The sequence below is a fragment of the Aquarana catesbeiana genome, linkage group LG11 (genome assembly GCF_042186555.1).
Source record: "Aquarana catesbeiana isolate 2022-GZ linkage group LG11, ASM4218655v1, whole genome shotgun sequence".
NCBI lineage: Eukaryota > Metazoa > Chordata > Amphibia > Anura > Ranidae > Aquarana > Aquarana catesbeiana.
The window spans coordinates 15,819,961-15,835,502 of NC_133334.1; the positions used below are offsets into that span (position 1 = coordinate 15,819,961).

The 15,542-nt window shown below is 43.8% G+C and overlaps 1 protein-coding gene across 1 annotated transcript in view; it reads left to right on the plus strand.

Annotated features, from left to right (window-relative positions):
- The window catches only part of LOC141112919 (vomeronasal type-2 receptor 26-like), a 54,302-nt gene that overhangs the window by 15,603 nt on the left and 23,157 nt on the right, over positions 1-15,542 (plus strand). The window contains exon 3 of the mRNA XM_073606025.1: positions 5,281-5,444. Coding sequence (XP_073462126.1) covers positions 5,281-5,444 — 164 coding nt within the window. The remainder of the gene's footprint in view (positions 1-5,280; positions 5,445-15,542) is intronic.

Sequence of the window (15,542 nt, forward strand, 5' to 3'; positions counted from 1 at the left end):
CAGCGATCAAAGCTATAAAAATGCATTGATTACTATAAAAATGTCACTGGCAGTGAAGGGGTTAACCACTAGGGGGCGATCAAGGGATTTATGTGTTCCCTATTGTGTGTTCTAACTGAAGGGGGGCAGGGACTGTGCAGGGGAGATGACAGATCGCTGTTCATACTCTGTCTGTTCTCCCCTCAGAGAATCGGAAACTGTGTGTTTACACACACAAAAAGAGAGAACATTGATATCTATAGGTTGTGCACCCATATACCATAAATAAACAGTGAAAAAAATATCAATTAAAATTAAATAATCATCATGAGTCAAATATAAAAATAAAACACTGAACATGAGCAGTCCAATTCAAAAATTAATGGAGCAAGAGAAGTTCATAGAATAAAAAGTTCACTAGTGAAAAAGTTTTTCAGAGGAGGAATATGACAGTCATCCAGGCGGTGTGGGACATTCGATTTTTTCACCCTGAGGAGCGTGATGACAGGAAAGTTCCTCCGCCTTTAGACAAACTGCCCCTTACCGGATCAAGTGATCTCTTGTTAGGGAGATCGTATGAGCGTGTGGCTGTCTCCCCCAGCCTGGGGTCTCTGCTGGGAGTGGATCCCAAAAGTGTCACCTCCCAAGAGGTCCTCTAAATGATGGAAAAACGCTCGTTCCCCATGGAAAAATATATAAGAAAAGCAGAGTAGTAGTGTCAAATTCACATTAAAACCAAAAGCCAGCCGGCTCCAGACTGCTGTCCGTTGCTTCCGGGATCAGCGAGGATAGTGGTGACATCAGCACGCCGCTCCTCCCTACGCCGTTTCGACAAACCTGCCATCTTCCAGGGGCACGGGCGGTGTGCTGACTCACCACCTATATGTATCCTACCAATTCAACAGAACGCCCCCTTCTGAGATCAAGGTGTCCAGTGTTGATGTTGCCATCTTAAAAATGGGCAAAACGCCCTTCTTCAAGTGAAACTTGTCTGTTACTAAGGTAACTCAATGAGGATATACCTATAACCGCATATTGACCATTTAAAAGTTTTAGTAAAAAAAATATTTTTTTATAAAAAAGGTTAACTAAAAAGCAATCTTTTCAATCCCCCCATATGATGGCAATGGAGGTTGAACGTCAGAGGTTACATCCTTATAGCCCAAATTTTCAAGTGACAGTCCAGGTATTATAACAACCACAGACCCACCATGGCTACATACCACCCGATGCTCGATGCTATCGACATGCATATAACAAAAAAGGGAACACAACATAGTATGCATGGGGATCGCACCATGCATGCTCACGAACAGTGTTAAATGCATGCATGACAGATCCCAAATTGCTCGATAGATCGAATTGGTTGTTAGATATTGGGACTAGTAATATAATTAGTTAATCATCCCCCCAGGTTGCAGAAGCAAACTGGGGTCACCAAGAACTCCAAAAGTTCTGTATATAGCTTTCTGTAAATGGAAAAAACTATTTATATTTCCCCCAAGTAATATTGATTCTCGTATGGGTGTATGATCAATTAATTAATACTATCTCCAATCATAGGCGCTAGGAACAGGAGGTCTCCCCATGTATTCCCATACAATGGTGTTATTAAGACAAGAGGTTTATATTGCTATCTCAAAAGGATTATAAAAACAACCAAATGGCCAAGGGGTTGGGGACCCAACTAGCCCATTGGCATGTATAATAAACCAATGTAATATAAAGGGACTATGCAGCCCTATAATCATAAGAGTACCCCCAACATTTGCCTATACACGAGGTACCCAATGTTAAATTAAACTCCCAAAGAAGGTCAACCATGAACTCAGAATGGGGCCAAGATAAAAATTTCTAACCATTATCAATAAAGGCATTTACATCTGTGTCAATATTAAGGCTGTGAGGGGTATAACACCGGACTCGATGGATCCAAGCCATTTCAAGTTTAGATAATTCCCTGACTAAGGAGCCACCCCTCCAATGAGCACTATATCTGTCTATCCCCAAAAATAGAGTATTTGCAGGGTTACAATTATGATGTAACGCATAGTGCTTAGACACCGAGTGAAACTGAAACCCATTTTTGATGTTTGTGATGTGTTCCCCAGGCTTACTTGCATGGGCTGTTTAGTCCTGCCTATATATTGCAGCCCACACGGGCATTGCAATAGATATACAACCTCCTTTGAACTACACGTAATGAAAGGCTCTATTTTATGTACCCTAGATGTACTGCGAGAAATGAAGGACTCGGTTTTCCTCTGTTTGCTTTTATTGAGTGAGCAAATCTGACACCTACGACACTGATGGTAGCCCGAAAGGTTCTGAAAAAACGACACCTTTTGAATAGGTGGATCCACCACATTAGGGGCAATCCTGTCCCGCAAAGATGGAACCCCCCTAAACACAATCTGTGGTTTCTCAGGTAGGATTGTTCTGATGACTCTATCGTTCTCCAGAAAGTGCCAATGCTTCCGTAGAATACTTTTAATTTGGGGATGTTGTGTGGAAAAGGTGGTGATAAACGGTAAAGTGGGTCTCCTATTGTCTTCCCTAGGGACCTCATTCAACAAAGTAGCTCTATCAATAGTTTCCACTTGTTCCATTGTTTTCATCAAGAAATCCCTATCATACCCCTTTTTTTCCAACCTTCTTGGAATGATGTCTGCCTGTGTCCTGTAATCACTGACATCTGTGCAATTACGCCTCATTCTTATAAACTGGCTTTTTGGGATTGACTTGAGCCAGGGGTCATGATGGCAGCTCCCTATAGGGATGAAAGCATTACAATCAGTTTTTTAAAAAAACAAGATGGTTTTAAATGTATTTCCCTCCTTGGAAATGGTAAGGTCAAGGAAGTTAATCCTCTCCTGGCTGCTCTCATGGACAAACCTGATCCCCCTATTGTTGTTATTGTTGTTTTGGGATCCGCTCCCAGCAGAGACCCCAGGCTGGGGGAGACAGCCACACGCTCATACGATCTCCCTAACAAGAGATCACTTGATCCGGTAAGGGGCAGTTTGTCTAAAGGTGGAGGAACTTTCCTGTCATCACGCTCCTCAGGGTGAAAAAATTGCATGCCCCACACCGCCTGGATGACTGTCATATTCCTCCTCTGAAAGACTTTTTCACTAGTGAACTTTTTATTCTATGAACTTCTCTTGCTCCATTAATTTTTGAATTGGACTGCTCATGTTCAGTGTTTTATTTTTATATTTGACTCATGATGATTATTTAATTTTAATTGATATTTTTTTCACTGTTTATTTATGGTATATGGGTGCACAACCTGTAGATATTAATGTTCTCTTTTTTTGTATTCACTTTTAAGTGGCAGCGCAGCTATTTTTTTGTATATAGTGTTTAGTAAGTGGATGTGTCTCACATTTATGGCTGCAGCTACACATACTACCCTTTTTTTTTCACAATATATACCACATATCTTCATAGATTGGATTTTGGGATAGTGCAGTAATTTTTCCTGTTTGAAGTTTACACACACAGATCCCGGTTCTCGGTGTGCCCCTAATGATCGTGGGGGCCCGGTGGTGATCGCGACCGCCAGGCACTCTCATCGGCTCCGTGGGCGAGCAGGGGGTGCGCACCCGCCCCCCTAGTGGCCGAATATGTTACCGACGTAACATGACGGTGATTCGCCCAGCCAAGCCATGTTGCCGCAGTACAGCTGCGGCGGCTGGTTGGCAAGCAGTAAAATAAAAGACAGTTGTTTGGCATGATCAGTCATATTTTCAATAATAATGTCAAAATTTCACAATTTCTGCCAGGGTATGCAAACTTTTGAGCACAACTGTATATATACCTGTACTCTCCACTACATTCATTGCTCCATCAGAGAGCACAGACACATAAGCAGTGACTAGTAATCAGTAATTATAAATAGTAAACATAATTTAGCTTCTTTCATTTTGATCCCAGCAGAGGATCTGGCATTAGTAAAGATAACTTAGAGAAAAAAACTAAAAGGCTCCTAATGTGTCCTTGTGTTTTTCTATGGTGTTCCACACTGTGTTTTGCCACGTCCTTCAACTGTTGGCTCTAGCATAATGTTGGATTATAGCTGTAAACACCTCCTACAGGTAACGGAACCTTTACCCTAAAAAAACAAAAAAAAAAAAAAAAAAACATTTCCTGTAAAAGTGACAATGGCTAGCTGTAGGCTGAAAGCTTTTTTTTTTGTCAATGAGGACCATAGCCTGCATGTGATCACTATGTCATATTTGGATACTGATCATTAGTTGCATTCCATCTGTCAGTGACAGAAGGGATTGAGAGGCAGCAGTCATGCAAAGTTTTCACTAGTGGCCCTCAAAGGGAGGCAATCTTTATGGCTTTATGGATCTGCAAGAAAAAAGTTTTTAGGTGGCTATGAGGTGAATGTCACTTTTTCCCGCTGGAGTGCAGATTTTGGTGAATGAGGGTATATGTTGCTTGGCCCACTGAATGTGCAGGTTATTCTTTATATGGATGTATTTCATGGACGCAGCTAAGGATTTGTATGTAAATGTTTAGAGAATGTGCAGTAAATCTCATTTTAGAAAAAGTGTGTCTTCCTAAATCCTTTGAAGCTTAGCCATTTCTTGTAAGTTTATAGCCAAAATGTTGAAACACATCATCCTGTGTTTTAGGTCAGTTATGGGGCAGTGGATCATACTTTGAACGACAGAGCTAGCGTTCCCATTTTTTACCGTACAGTCCAAGATGACTTTAGGATTTATCATTATATATCAGAATTACTGAGACATTTTGGATGGACTTGGGTTGGAATAATAACATCTGCAGATGAAAGTGGAGAAAAAGAATCATCTAGGTTATTAAGAATTTTGTCAAATCGTAGGTATTGTGTGGCTTTTATAATAACAACTGGTATCAATGTATTAATGCCTGAAAGTCGTGCTTTGGAAAGTGCATATAGCACCATTGAGAAATCATCGGTAAAAGTGATCATACTCTGTGGAACATATCATGATGCCATGTTTCATTCCTCACTGAGAAGATTATACGGGGATGTAACATTCATCCTCCCTCCTAATTGGGCCTCAAATATTCCTCTTTTAGAAAAGTATCCGGAGATTTTGAATTGTAGCTTATCCTTGAACATTTGGTCTGAAGCTGATAAGAATTTTAAGAATTTTGTTGATGGTTTCCATCCAATGATCCGCCCAAAAGACAAGTTACTTGAAAATCTGTGGATGACAACACTTTTCTGCTTGTCAGGGAACACAAAAAAAGATACTTTGTATGAAAAATTGTATTATATTTCTCTTCACAATTGTACAGGTCAGGAACATTTACCAGACTCCGAAGATTATTCATCTGACAGAACTACATCTCCTGTGTATCGCGCGGTGGAACATGTGGTTAATGCTCTACAAGTTCTGCACTCATCTCAGAATTCTTCTTCTCTTAAAGATCAGACAGATGAAGGAAAATATAGACACAAGGTGAGCACAAATGTGGCCAAAAAATAGACTTTTATTAGAATCCTTCGGTGGAAATGTGTCAACAAGTCATGATTTGTGAGAGGTGACCAACTTGCAGCTTACTGTTTGTAATATTAGGTATAGCAGATAGCCATCCTAATGGTCAACTAAAGAAGTAAGTACAACAGGTTGACAACACTGCTGCAATTTGTGAAGCATCAGCTTAGTGTTGTCAACCTGGAACAGGAAGTGCTGCTATCTGGCTAAGAAACTTTGCAACACATTTACAAAAAAAGAATATGTTTAACCACCTCAATAAAGGGCACTTACACCCCTTCCTGCCCAAGCCAATTTTCAGCTTTCAGCGCTGTCCCTGTTTAAATGACAATTGCGCAGTCATACAACACTGTACCCAAACAGAATTTTTATCATTTTGTTTCCACAAATAGAGCTTTCTTTTGTTGGTATTTGATCACCTCTGGGGTTTTTATTTTTTTCTATCAAATAAAAAAAGTCCTAAAATTAAAAAAAAAAATGTTTTCTTTTGTTTCTGTTATAAAATTTTGTAAATAAGTATGTTTTCTCCTTAACTGATGGGCACTGACAATGCGGCACTGACAGGCACTGATAAGGCGGCACCAATGAGGTGGCACTGATGGGCACTGATGGGCACTGATGATGGGCACTGACAGGCGGTACTGCTGGGCACTGATAGGCGGCACTGCTGGGCACTGATATGCGGCACTGATAGATGGCATTGATAGGTACTGCGGCACTGGTAGGTGGCACTGATATGCAGCACTGATGGGCATTGATAGGCAGCACTAATGGGCACTCATGGGTGGCACTGGTGGGCACTGATGGGCACTGATAGGTGACACTGATTGGCACTGAAAAGCTGCACTGATGGGTACTCAGTGGTGGCACTGCTAGGCGGCACTGCTGGGCACTGATAGCCAGCACTGCTGGGCACTGATAGGCGGCACTGCTGGGCACTGATATGCGGCACTGATAGATGGCATTGATAGGCATCACTGATGGCACTGGCACTGGCAGGCATTTGGGATGGGCACTGATTGGCATTTCCCTGGTGGTCTAGTGTGGCATACCTGGTGGTCCAGGGTGGTGCCAATCCCTGCTGGTCCTAGCGGCATCCTGGTGGTCCTGGGTGGGCACCTGAGGGGGGCTGCACTGATAAACAATCAGCACAGACCCCCCCCGTCTGGAGAGCAGCCACTCAGCTCTCCTCAACTCGCATCTGTCAGACGCGAGTGAGGAAAAGCCGATCAACGGCTCTTCCTGTTTACATTGTGATCAGCTGTGATAGGACACGGCTGATCATGTGGTAAAGAGCCTCCGTCAGAGGCTCTTTACCGAGATCAGTGTAGCGGTGTGTCTGACTGACACACCGCACCACCGATCGCCACGATGTGCTCCCCAGGGGCGCGTGAGAGCGGTCGTTCTGGGAGGACGTCATATGATGCCCGCCCAGAACGAGAGCTGGGCTGCCTGGTGAGGCAGTTAATAACACTATATATAGTGAGGCATCATATGAAACATACCAAAAATAAATTTAGCGTTCACATACTCTCTTCCTGTTGTCTTGTCTAGATATATATTTAGGTGTCAGGAAAAATTAATGGTGCTACAAAAAGGTTTGGTTTGTGCCAGAACTCTCGAACATCGCAAAAGTTCGGTCACAAGCCACTAACCCTATTGAAATCTATGGGACCCTGAAAACATTTAAATTCCTAATTTTGAAGTCTTATATGCAAGTCATTGGCCATAAAAAGGGTATGGGGGCCCATCTACTGCCTTGGGGGACATGTATCAATGCAAAAAAAAATTTTGAAAAAAGATTGTTTTTAAGGGAGAAGTGATTTTAATGATGCTTAAAGTGAAAAAATAAAAATTCCTTAAAATATAAGGCCTACGGGGTCCCCTTAGTCTGAATGTAAAGTGGCCCATTTGTACCTTGTAAAGAACCTTCTGCAGCAAATCTGACATTTATAAAGAAAAAAAAATACATTTAAATTGATTTTCCCTGCAAGCTTTCTTTATTTAGTAAACAACGGCTTGGGGAGCCAATCTATATGATGAGGCCACAATTTAGTGCATTCGCAAAAAAAATGGAGATTTTTTGGATACATTTTGGTGTCTCTTTGGCAGACTTTAGATGGAAATAACAAAGTTTTGCACTACAATGAGCAAGCCTTATGTGAAGAAGCCAAATTATAGTACACTCAGGACAAGATTACAAATTTTTATTAGATAAAGTCTGGTGTCTCTTTTGCAGACTTTGGATAGAAGTAAAAGGTACGGAAAAATTGGGTGTTAGTAATGCCTTCACACCATAAACCCTCATAGAGGTACTCTTGATGAAAGCAAGAAATGGCCTTGCTGTAAAAAAAATGAAATTTGGCACCCCTGTCACGCAGCTGCAGAAAAATTGGTCTTTGGGCGATGGTGGTGCCTTCACCCCGTAACCTTTTAGAGGTACTCTTAATAAAAGCAAGATTTGGACTTGCTGTAGAAAATTAAAATTTTATGCACCTGTCAAACACAGAAAAATTGGTCCTTGGGTGTTATTTGTGCCCATGAGGTCGGAGATGGGAGACGTGAGGATGTGAGGATGTAACGTCCGTCATGGAGGGAGGGGCCTGAGTGTGTCAGCTGGCCGGGAAGCGGGCGCCGACCTGAGGAGAGCTGCAGCGGTACCCGGGGGAGGAGACGATATGAGAGACGCTTCGTCCCCGCAGAGGATACCTACGCTGGCCGATCCAGAACCCACGCGCCACCGCTGCGATGCCCGCTCATAGAGACATATGGGATCAGCTGGACTGTGACAGTGACAGAGTGGGACGGCGTACGAGAACAGCGGGGGGCTGACTCCCCCTGCCTTCCCTCACCAAGCCTCCACCCCCGATTTCCCTGTGTGTGAGCGCCCTAAGACCTATTCATTGTGGCCCCTGCAGAACCCTCGCAGACCAAGAGGTTTCATGTGGCTGACAAGGTGAAGACCGGGAGGGAACCCGGATCTGTTGAGTAACAGGAGCCGATGATAAAGAGCACGGAAGGGCAGAAAAGAGAGATACCCCGTAAGGGATGGTATAGGATAGCACTGGATTTGTATCACTGTTACAGTATATGAGAATAATCTGCCAGTTACTAAATGGGATTGTATCATAGATGAAATAACAATTGGTGAATTGAAGAGGTAACCATGTGTAAAGTGCCATATCCCAAAAAGGATTATCGAGAGGTAGGACTTTGCCTATTGCACAATACAGAGAACTTATGAGGTGGTCTGTTCTTTTGTTGTTCTTTCACTTTTAATAGAGGAATAAATAGCAGTGTCGGAATTATACAAAGCCAAGAGGAGTACTGCATTTGCCCAAAGAACCAGCTGAACAGGCATATGATAAGAAATGGTGACCAGGTGTACTATACTTGAATGGCGCATATCTGGTTAAATTATTCCTAGTAAGCACATCAAAGAGCAGTTCACCATGTTGTACTGTATTGTTTGTGCGGGAGCACAAGATATAAACTAAAAATCTCCTTGGCAATAGCATGTTCTGCAGTCAGAATTGTAAAATCATACCGTCTTTATACCCTTTACTTGTATAGAAAAGCAGGGGGCCCCGTGACAGCCGATCTCAGCTATTTTAGCAGAGTGATCCCCCCCCTTTTTTTTTTTCTCTTCCTCCATTTCATTAAATTGATTTGGAGGGAGTAGAGGGCATTAAGGCTGGGGAAACAGATAAGAGGGATATAAAGGAAAGGTAACATGAGTAAAGTTTCAATCAAATCAACAAGGGGGGAGCCCCCAAGTCCCCGAAAGATAAAACTGTGGCCAGTTCGATCAAACAGTTTATGTCACAGGGAGCCAGTCCCAGGAGCACGGATTCGGAGAAACAGGGATCAACTAAAATGGAAAAAAAAGGTACTGAAAAAAAAATTGGAGAGACATCAGACCACTCCAGGGAGGACTTTACTACAGAGAGCGAGCTAGAAATGAGCAGAGTAGAGGGGAAAACAGTCGAGGCTCATCCCCCCACAAAAGGAGAAATGATGGAGATGTTCCTGAGGTTGGAAAATTCAATAGAATCAAACATGAATAGAGAGAGTGCACCGGGTCGGAAATTTCTACAATTCAGAAACAGAAAGGCCACATATTAGTAAGATTTAGATTCTATGAAGATAAAATGGAAATCTGGATGCAATTAAGAGGAAAACTGTCCTATGAGGGAGCTGAGTTACAGGTGTGCTCTGATCTGGCCCCAGAAAATCTTGCAAGAAGGCGACTACTTAAGCACCTACTGGAGATGATGAGAAATCAAAACATTAGATATAGCTGGGGGTTCCCAGCCTGTCTGGTGGGTTTCGGGGGTGGGGGGGGGATCTGCCAAATTACGGTTCCCCGAAGAGCTAGAGGAATTTTGTAATAAACTTGATTTACAGGTGTCAGACCTGCCGGGTTGGTTTGAGGAAGAATAGGAATTCTTACAGGAAGAAGATAACAATCATAGGTCATAGGTATAATTTAAAATTTAGATGTTGGGTGGTCCGGGGGGGGTTGGGGGGGTGATCATGGAAGGATGATGTGGGTCGATCAGGAGTGGGCTTCCGGTGATTGGCCGGTTCACCTCACCCGCAGTATTCATCTTGTGGGGAGGGGTGGGGGGGCACACTTGGAGCCTCACCTCAGGACAAAGAGATCTGGAGAGGGCCTTGGTTTTTTGGGCTCTCAATGATCTAGTGGCCGGAATAGGGCCAAGACGAGGGGGGAGAGGGGGTGAGGGAGGAGTGTGGGGGAGGGGGGAGTGGTGTTGGGGGATGGGAGGAGGAGGGAGGGCACCTCTGGTATTGCATATAAAAGTACATTGGATCCTCCACTAGGACAAGAAAAGTGTGGTCAGCACAAGAAAACAGTGAAAAAGAAATGACAACAATAAATTTCATAACTTATAATGTCAGGGGATTAAATACTCCCACTAAGAGATATAAGATTTTAAAGGGTTAAAAAGGTATGGGGCAGAGGTGATCTTTTTGCAGGAGACCCATCTATCCCATGAGTCTAATGTGAAACTGCACTCCTCTGATTTCCCGACATGGTAGTATGGAGATACAATCACTAAGAGAGCAAGGGGGGTTGCAATAGGGTTCGCGAAAGGAACCAGGTTTATCCTTGAGGAAAGGTTGACGGACCCAGAAGGAAGATTTCTCTTCCTAAAAGGTAATGTAGGAGAATTGGAATGCACACTGGCAAAGATTTATGCTCTGAATAGGAATCCAATTAAATGCTTGAATGTTACCTTGGGGAAGCTGATGGATTTCAAAAAGAGGTACGTGATCCTGATGGGAGATATGAATTTCTGCTTGGACCCAGGATTGGACAGTACGTCCCGTGTGCAGGGGACGAATAACGCACAATTAAGGAAGATAAAACAAAAATTGTACAGGTGCCAAATGGTGGACATTTGGAGGATCCTTCACCCTAAAACACAAGATTTTACATTTTACTCCCCTGTACACGGGTCCTACTTGAGGATTGACTATATATAGGTCGACCATAGAATCATCGACTGGGTGATAGATTCCAGGGTAGAGATATCTACACTATCAGATCACTCCCCAGTGGGTATGAAGATGAACGTCCCTGGAAACCAAAGACAACCTGGCGACTAAATGAGGACCTAATTCAGGACGAGACAAACTCAGCAATAGTGAAGAAGGAAATTGAGCAATTTTTTGCAATAAATGATAAAGGGGAGGTATTGTGGACTACCATGTGGGAGGCTCACAAAGCCTACATAAGGGGTATTTTGATAGAAGTAGGATCAAGAAGAAAAAAAAGAGAGAACAGGGAAAATTAAAAAATGAACGGAAGAAATATGCAGAGCCGAACAAGTACACAAAAAACATCTGGGCAAACACTCAGGGGTATTCCAAAATTTAGTAACGAAAAGCGATGAATCGAAGGAGCTTATGGAATAAGAAACCCGAAAAACTTTCAATAGAATAGCTAAAGAAAGATACCAGTGGGGGAATAAAGCTAGCAAACCTTGCCAGAATGCTGCAAAAGAAAAAAGCTACAAATTATATTGAAAAAATTCAAACCAAAGTACACTCGACTAAAGACATAGCTGAAACATTCAAAAATTACTATCAGGATCTGTATTCAGTGGGTCAGGGTGGATGTCAATCAGATGAAAAGGGAGGTAAAAAAAATGACTTTTTAAAAAAAAGCTAGATTACATAAGATCCCAGAGAACGTAAGGGAGACATTAGAGACTCTTATACCAGAGAAGGAATTTGGCCCAGGGGAAAAGCCCTGGCCCGGATGGGTTTACTACATATTACTATAAAAAATACAGAGATCTTAACCCCAAGGCTATGTCAATATATGAATGGCCTGGGGGTGGACTATGAAATAAGTAGAGAGGACCTGTCAGCCATGATCACAGTAATCCTGAAGGAAGGGAAAGATGGGACGATGTGTTCCAGCTACAGGCCAATTTCACTCCTCAATGCAGATATAAAATTGTACGCTAAGGTATGGGCAGGTAGGATGAAAGGACTTTTGGTACATCCGGATCAGGTGGGATTCACCCCTAGAAGGGAGGGAAGAGATAATCGGGTGAGAACGTTACTTCTACTTCAGAGGATAAAAGAAAGTGGGCCCCCAGGTCTACTCCTGTCGATAGATGCCAAAAAAAAAAATTGTGCCCATGAAACCAATATAAAGAATTACTACTTAGCTGCTGCTAATCCAGGACTGATTAATTTTGACAATTATCAGCCGGTCAACGGAGTCTGTGGACAGAAGTGCTCTTTTATCTGTCACAAAACCACCAGCAGCACTGAATGCCCGTTCGGAAAGCATGTTGGATGTGGGGCAGCCCACAGGCTCAATTGCATATTGGGCAAGTTCTGGCCAGCCGTCTGTTCTCATGACCCAGACACCCAGTGGATCATGTACTGGAAAGCTCTCCATGTTTATTTCCACCCCTGAATAATCTTCCCCCATATGATGCAGATGCTGATTATGGAATATGGAAGCTGACAGTAAACTACCAGATTCTAAAAAGGCGTTACATAAACTCGTCTTTAAGGTGTCCTCAAGATATTTCATCCTCTGCTCCCTCTTTGAGGCAGAATGAGTTCCGAGACATTCCCCTTGTAACGGTGGTCAAGGAGGGTTGCCAACCAATAATGGTCCTTCTCCTTGATGCCACAAATTCTCAGGTCCTTTTGCAGGCTTTGAAGAATAAGGGAGCCCATGCACTGCAAGTTTGTGGAGGTATGAGACACAGAGTCCTTGGGGTCACTGTGGTTAACAGTATCTGGAACTACCTCCTTCCAGCCACGTACTACTCTCAAGGTTTCTGGGGATGGAAAACCTTCCTTTAAGGTTTGACGTATGTCTGCCTCTCCTTCTATACCTCTATGCCTCCAAAACTGCCGGAATCCTCCTCTTCCCTCTCCTCTTGCTTATTTTGTGGCATCACAAGAATAGTGCCTGCATAAAGTGGGCCTTGAGATGAAAAGAAGTTCTCCTTTTCCTCCCACTGCTCTGCCTTGAGCGCCCTGTCCATAATGCCTTATGGAATATGCTCCAGCAGGAACACAACTGATGCATGCTCACCATCCTTGTGGCCTCCTCAAATGGTGACAGTACAGTGCATGTATCCTTTATCAGCATCTATTGGCGTGGAGAAAAAGCTCTCCTGAGCCTTTCTTTGTGCCATACTCACACAGGTACTCGTTGACGGCCCTCTGCTCCATGTGCAGCAACTGCAGCATTGCCAAATTTGAGTTCCACCTGGCATGTCACAAATTAGGTGGTTTACAGGCAGGTGGAATTCTCGCAGAATTTCAGCCAACCGAACTGGTCTGGCTGTGTATGACTGGCTACAGACTTTTCTGGCCTGCCTTAGAAGATCTTGCAAACCTGGGTACCTGTTTAAGAAATGCTACACCACCAAATTGAGGACATGTGCCAGGCATGGCACATGTGTCAATTTTCCCTGTCGAAGTGTGAACAGAAGGTTAGTGGCATTATCGCACACCACCATTCCTGGCTCAAGCTTCCATGGTATGAACCACCTCTGGGCCTGCCCCTGTAGAGCTGAAAGAATCTCTGCTCCAATGTGGCTCCTGTCCCCTAGACAGACCAGCTGAGGCACTGCATTGCATCATTAACCTGACATTAGCACTGATGGGCACAGATGGGCAAGGATGAGGCATGGATGAGCATTGATGGGCACAGATGAGGCATGGATGAGCAATGATGAGCACTGATGGGCACGGATAAGGCATGGATGAGCACTGATGAGGCACGGATGAGCACCGTGGGCACCCCAATCCAACCTACTCAGGCTGCTGCAGTCTCCTCACACGCTGTGAGGAGAGCACAGAGATGAACTGGACATGGCGCCAGTTTGATAAAGTGATTGCTCCATCATTGAACTGAGTGATCACATGGTAAAAGGCCTGTCATTGGCCCTTTTCCCTAATCCTACGTGCGCTGGGTCCTGAGCACCCAGCCATCATGGACACTCCCGGCTGCGAGCCCCAGGGGGCATGCGAGAAGCATGAGCATGGGAGGAAGTCAATAGATGCCCTCCCAGAACTAACAGCCGTGCTGCAGCCATCATTCAGCTATAGCATGGTCAGCAAGTGGTTAACAACCAATTAATCATCAGCTGTCAATGGGCTTCCCCGCTGACAGCTGAAAAAAAAAAACATTGCCAGCAATAAAAAAGTAAAAAAAAATGCACGGGGTTCCTTCCCCAATCCATTCTTGGCCCTTTGGTTCAGTAAGTCCCCCCCCCCCTGAACCATACCAGGCCAAATTCCCTCAACATGGGGGGTGCTGTGGGGCATGGGGGGCTCTGCCCCCCAACCCAAAGCACCATGTCCCCATGTTGATGGGGACAAGGGCCTCATCCCCACAACCCTGGGCTGTGGTTATGGGTGTCTGTGGGCAGGGAACATATCAGAATTTGATAGCAAGGGGGTCCCCAGATCCTGTCCCCCATGGAAATGAGTATGGAGTGCATTGGGGTACATTGTACCCCTACCCATTCACCAAAAAAGTGCCAACAATAAATAAAAACACAGAGAGAGTTTTTGTCAATTTCTTTATTAAAAAATAAATAAACAGTGTGCCCCAATATAACACCATCGTCAATCACCACACCCGCCACACCAATGGACCCTAAAAAGAAAAAAAAATGCTCTGCACTTGTTGATGGCTGACCACTGAATTCCTCCCCAGCCTTTTGACAGTTCATATATAGGTAAGGAGCGGGGCAACCTCGTGGCATCACCTGATGGCACTGCCCCCTTTTTTACTTCACCAACCGGTGCATTGAGAGACACTGTTTTATTTTGTTTTTAAATAAAGGAATTGTAAAAAACTGTTTCTGTGTTTTTATTACTTTTTCACACTTTTTTGGTGAATGGGTAGGGGCACTATGTACTCCATACTCATTTACATAAGGGGGAGCTGGGATCTGGGGGCCCCCTTGTTAAAGCTCCCTGCCGACAGACCCCCACAACCACTGACGAGGAATTTTTCATTTTTATTGTTTTACTTTAAACATCAATAAAATCACTGTTCCTATAAAAACTATTTTTTAAAAGAAAATGTCTCCTAGGGCAGTACCAGGACCCCCATACCCTTTTTAAAATTACTTACTTGCATGTAAGCCTTTAAAATGAGGACTTTTCATTTTTCATGTTCGGCTCCCATAGACTTTAATAGAGTTTGCAGCTCAGGGCCGCATGGTTCGCACCAGAACTTCCGAACAGAGGGGTGTTTGGAACATCTCTATCAGTGACCTCATCATCATCATCCCCTCCATCCTCATCATCACTGGAGCCAACTTGGCAATACTCTGCAGCTGGGGGAACATGACTGCCAATTTGTTGTTTATCAGTGTTCTCCCCTTTTCTGTATGTCCCTACCTTTCTCTACCTCAGAACCAACATAAGAATGAAGTCATTTCTGTGCATCGTCAAGAAGCAATTGGCTGATGCTGTGGTCAAATAATTCAGCTGACTCCTCCATGCATGATGCTGGGACTATGGCAGGAGCAGCTGTTGAAA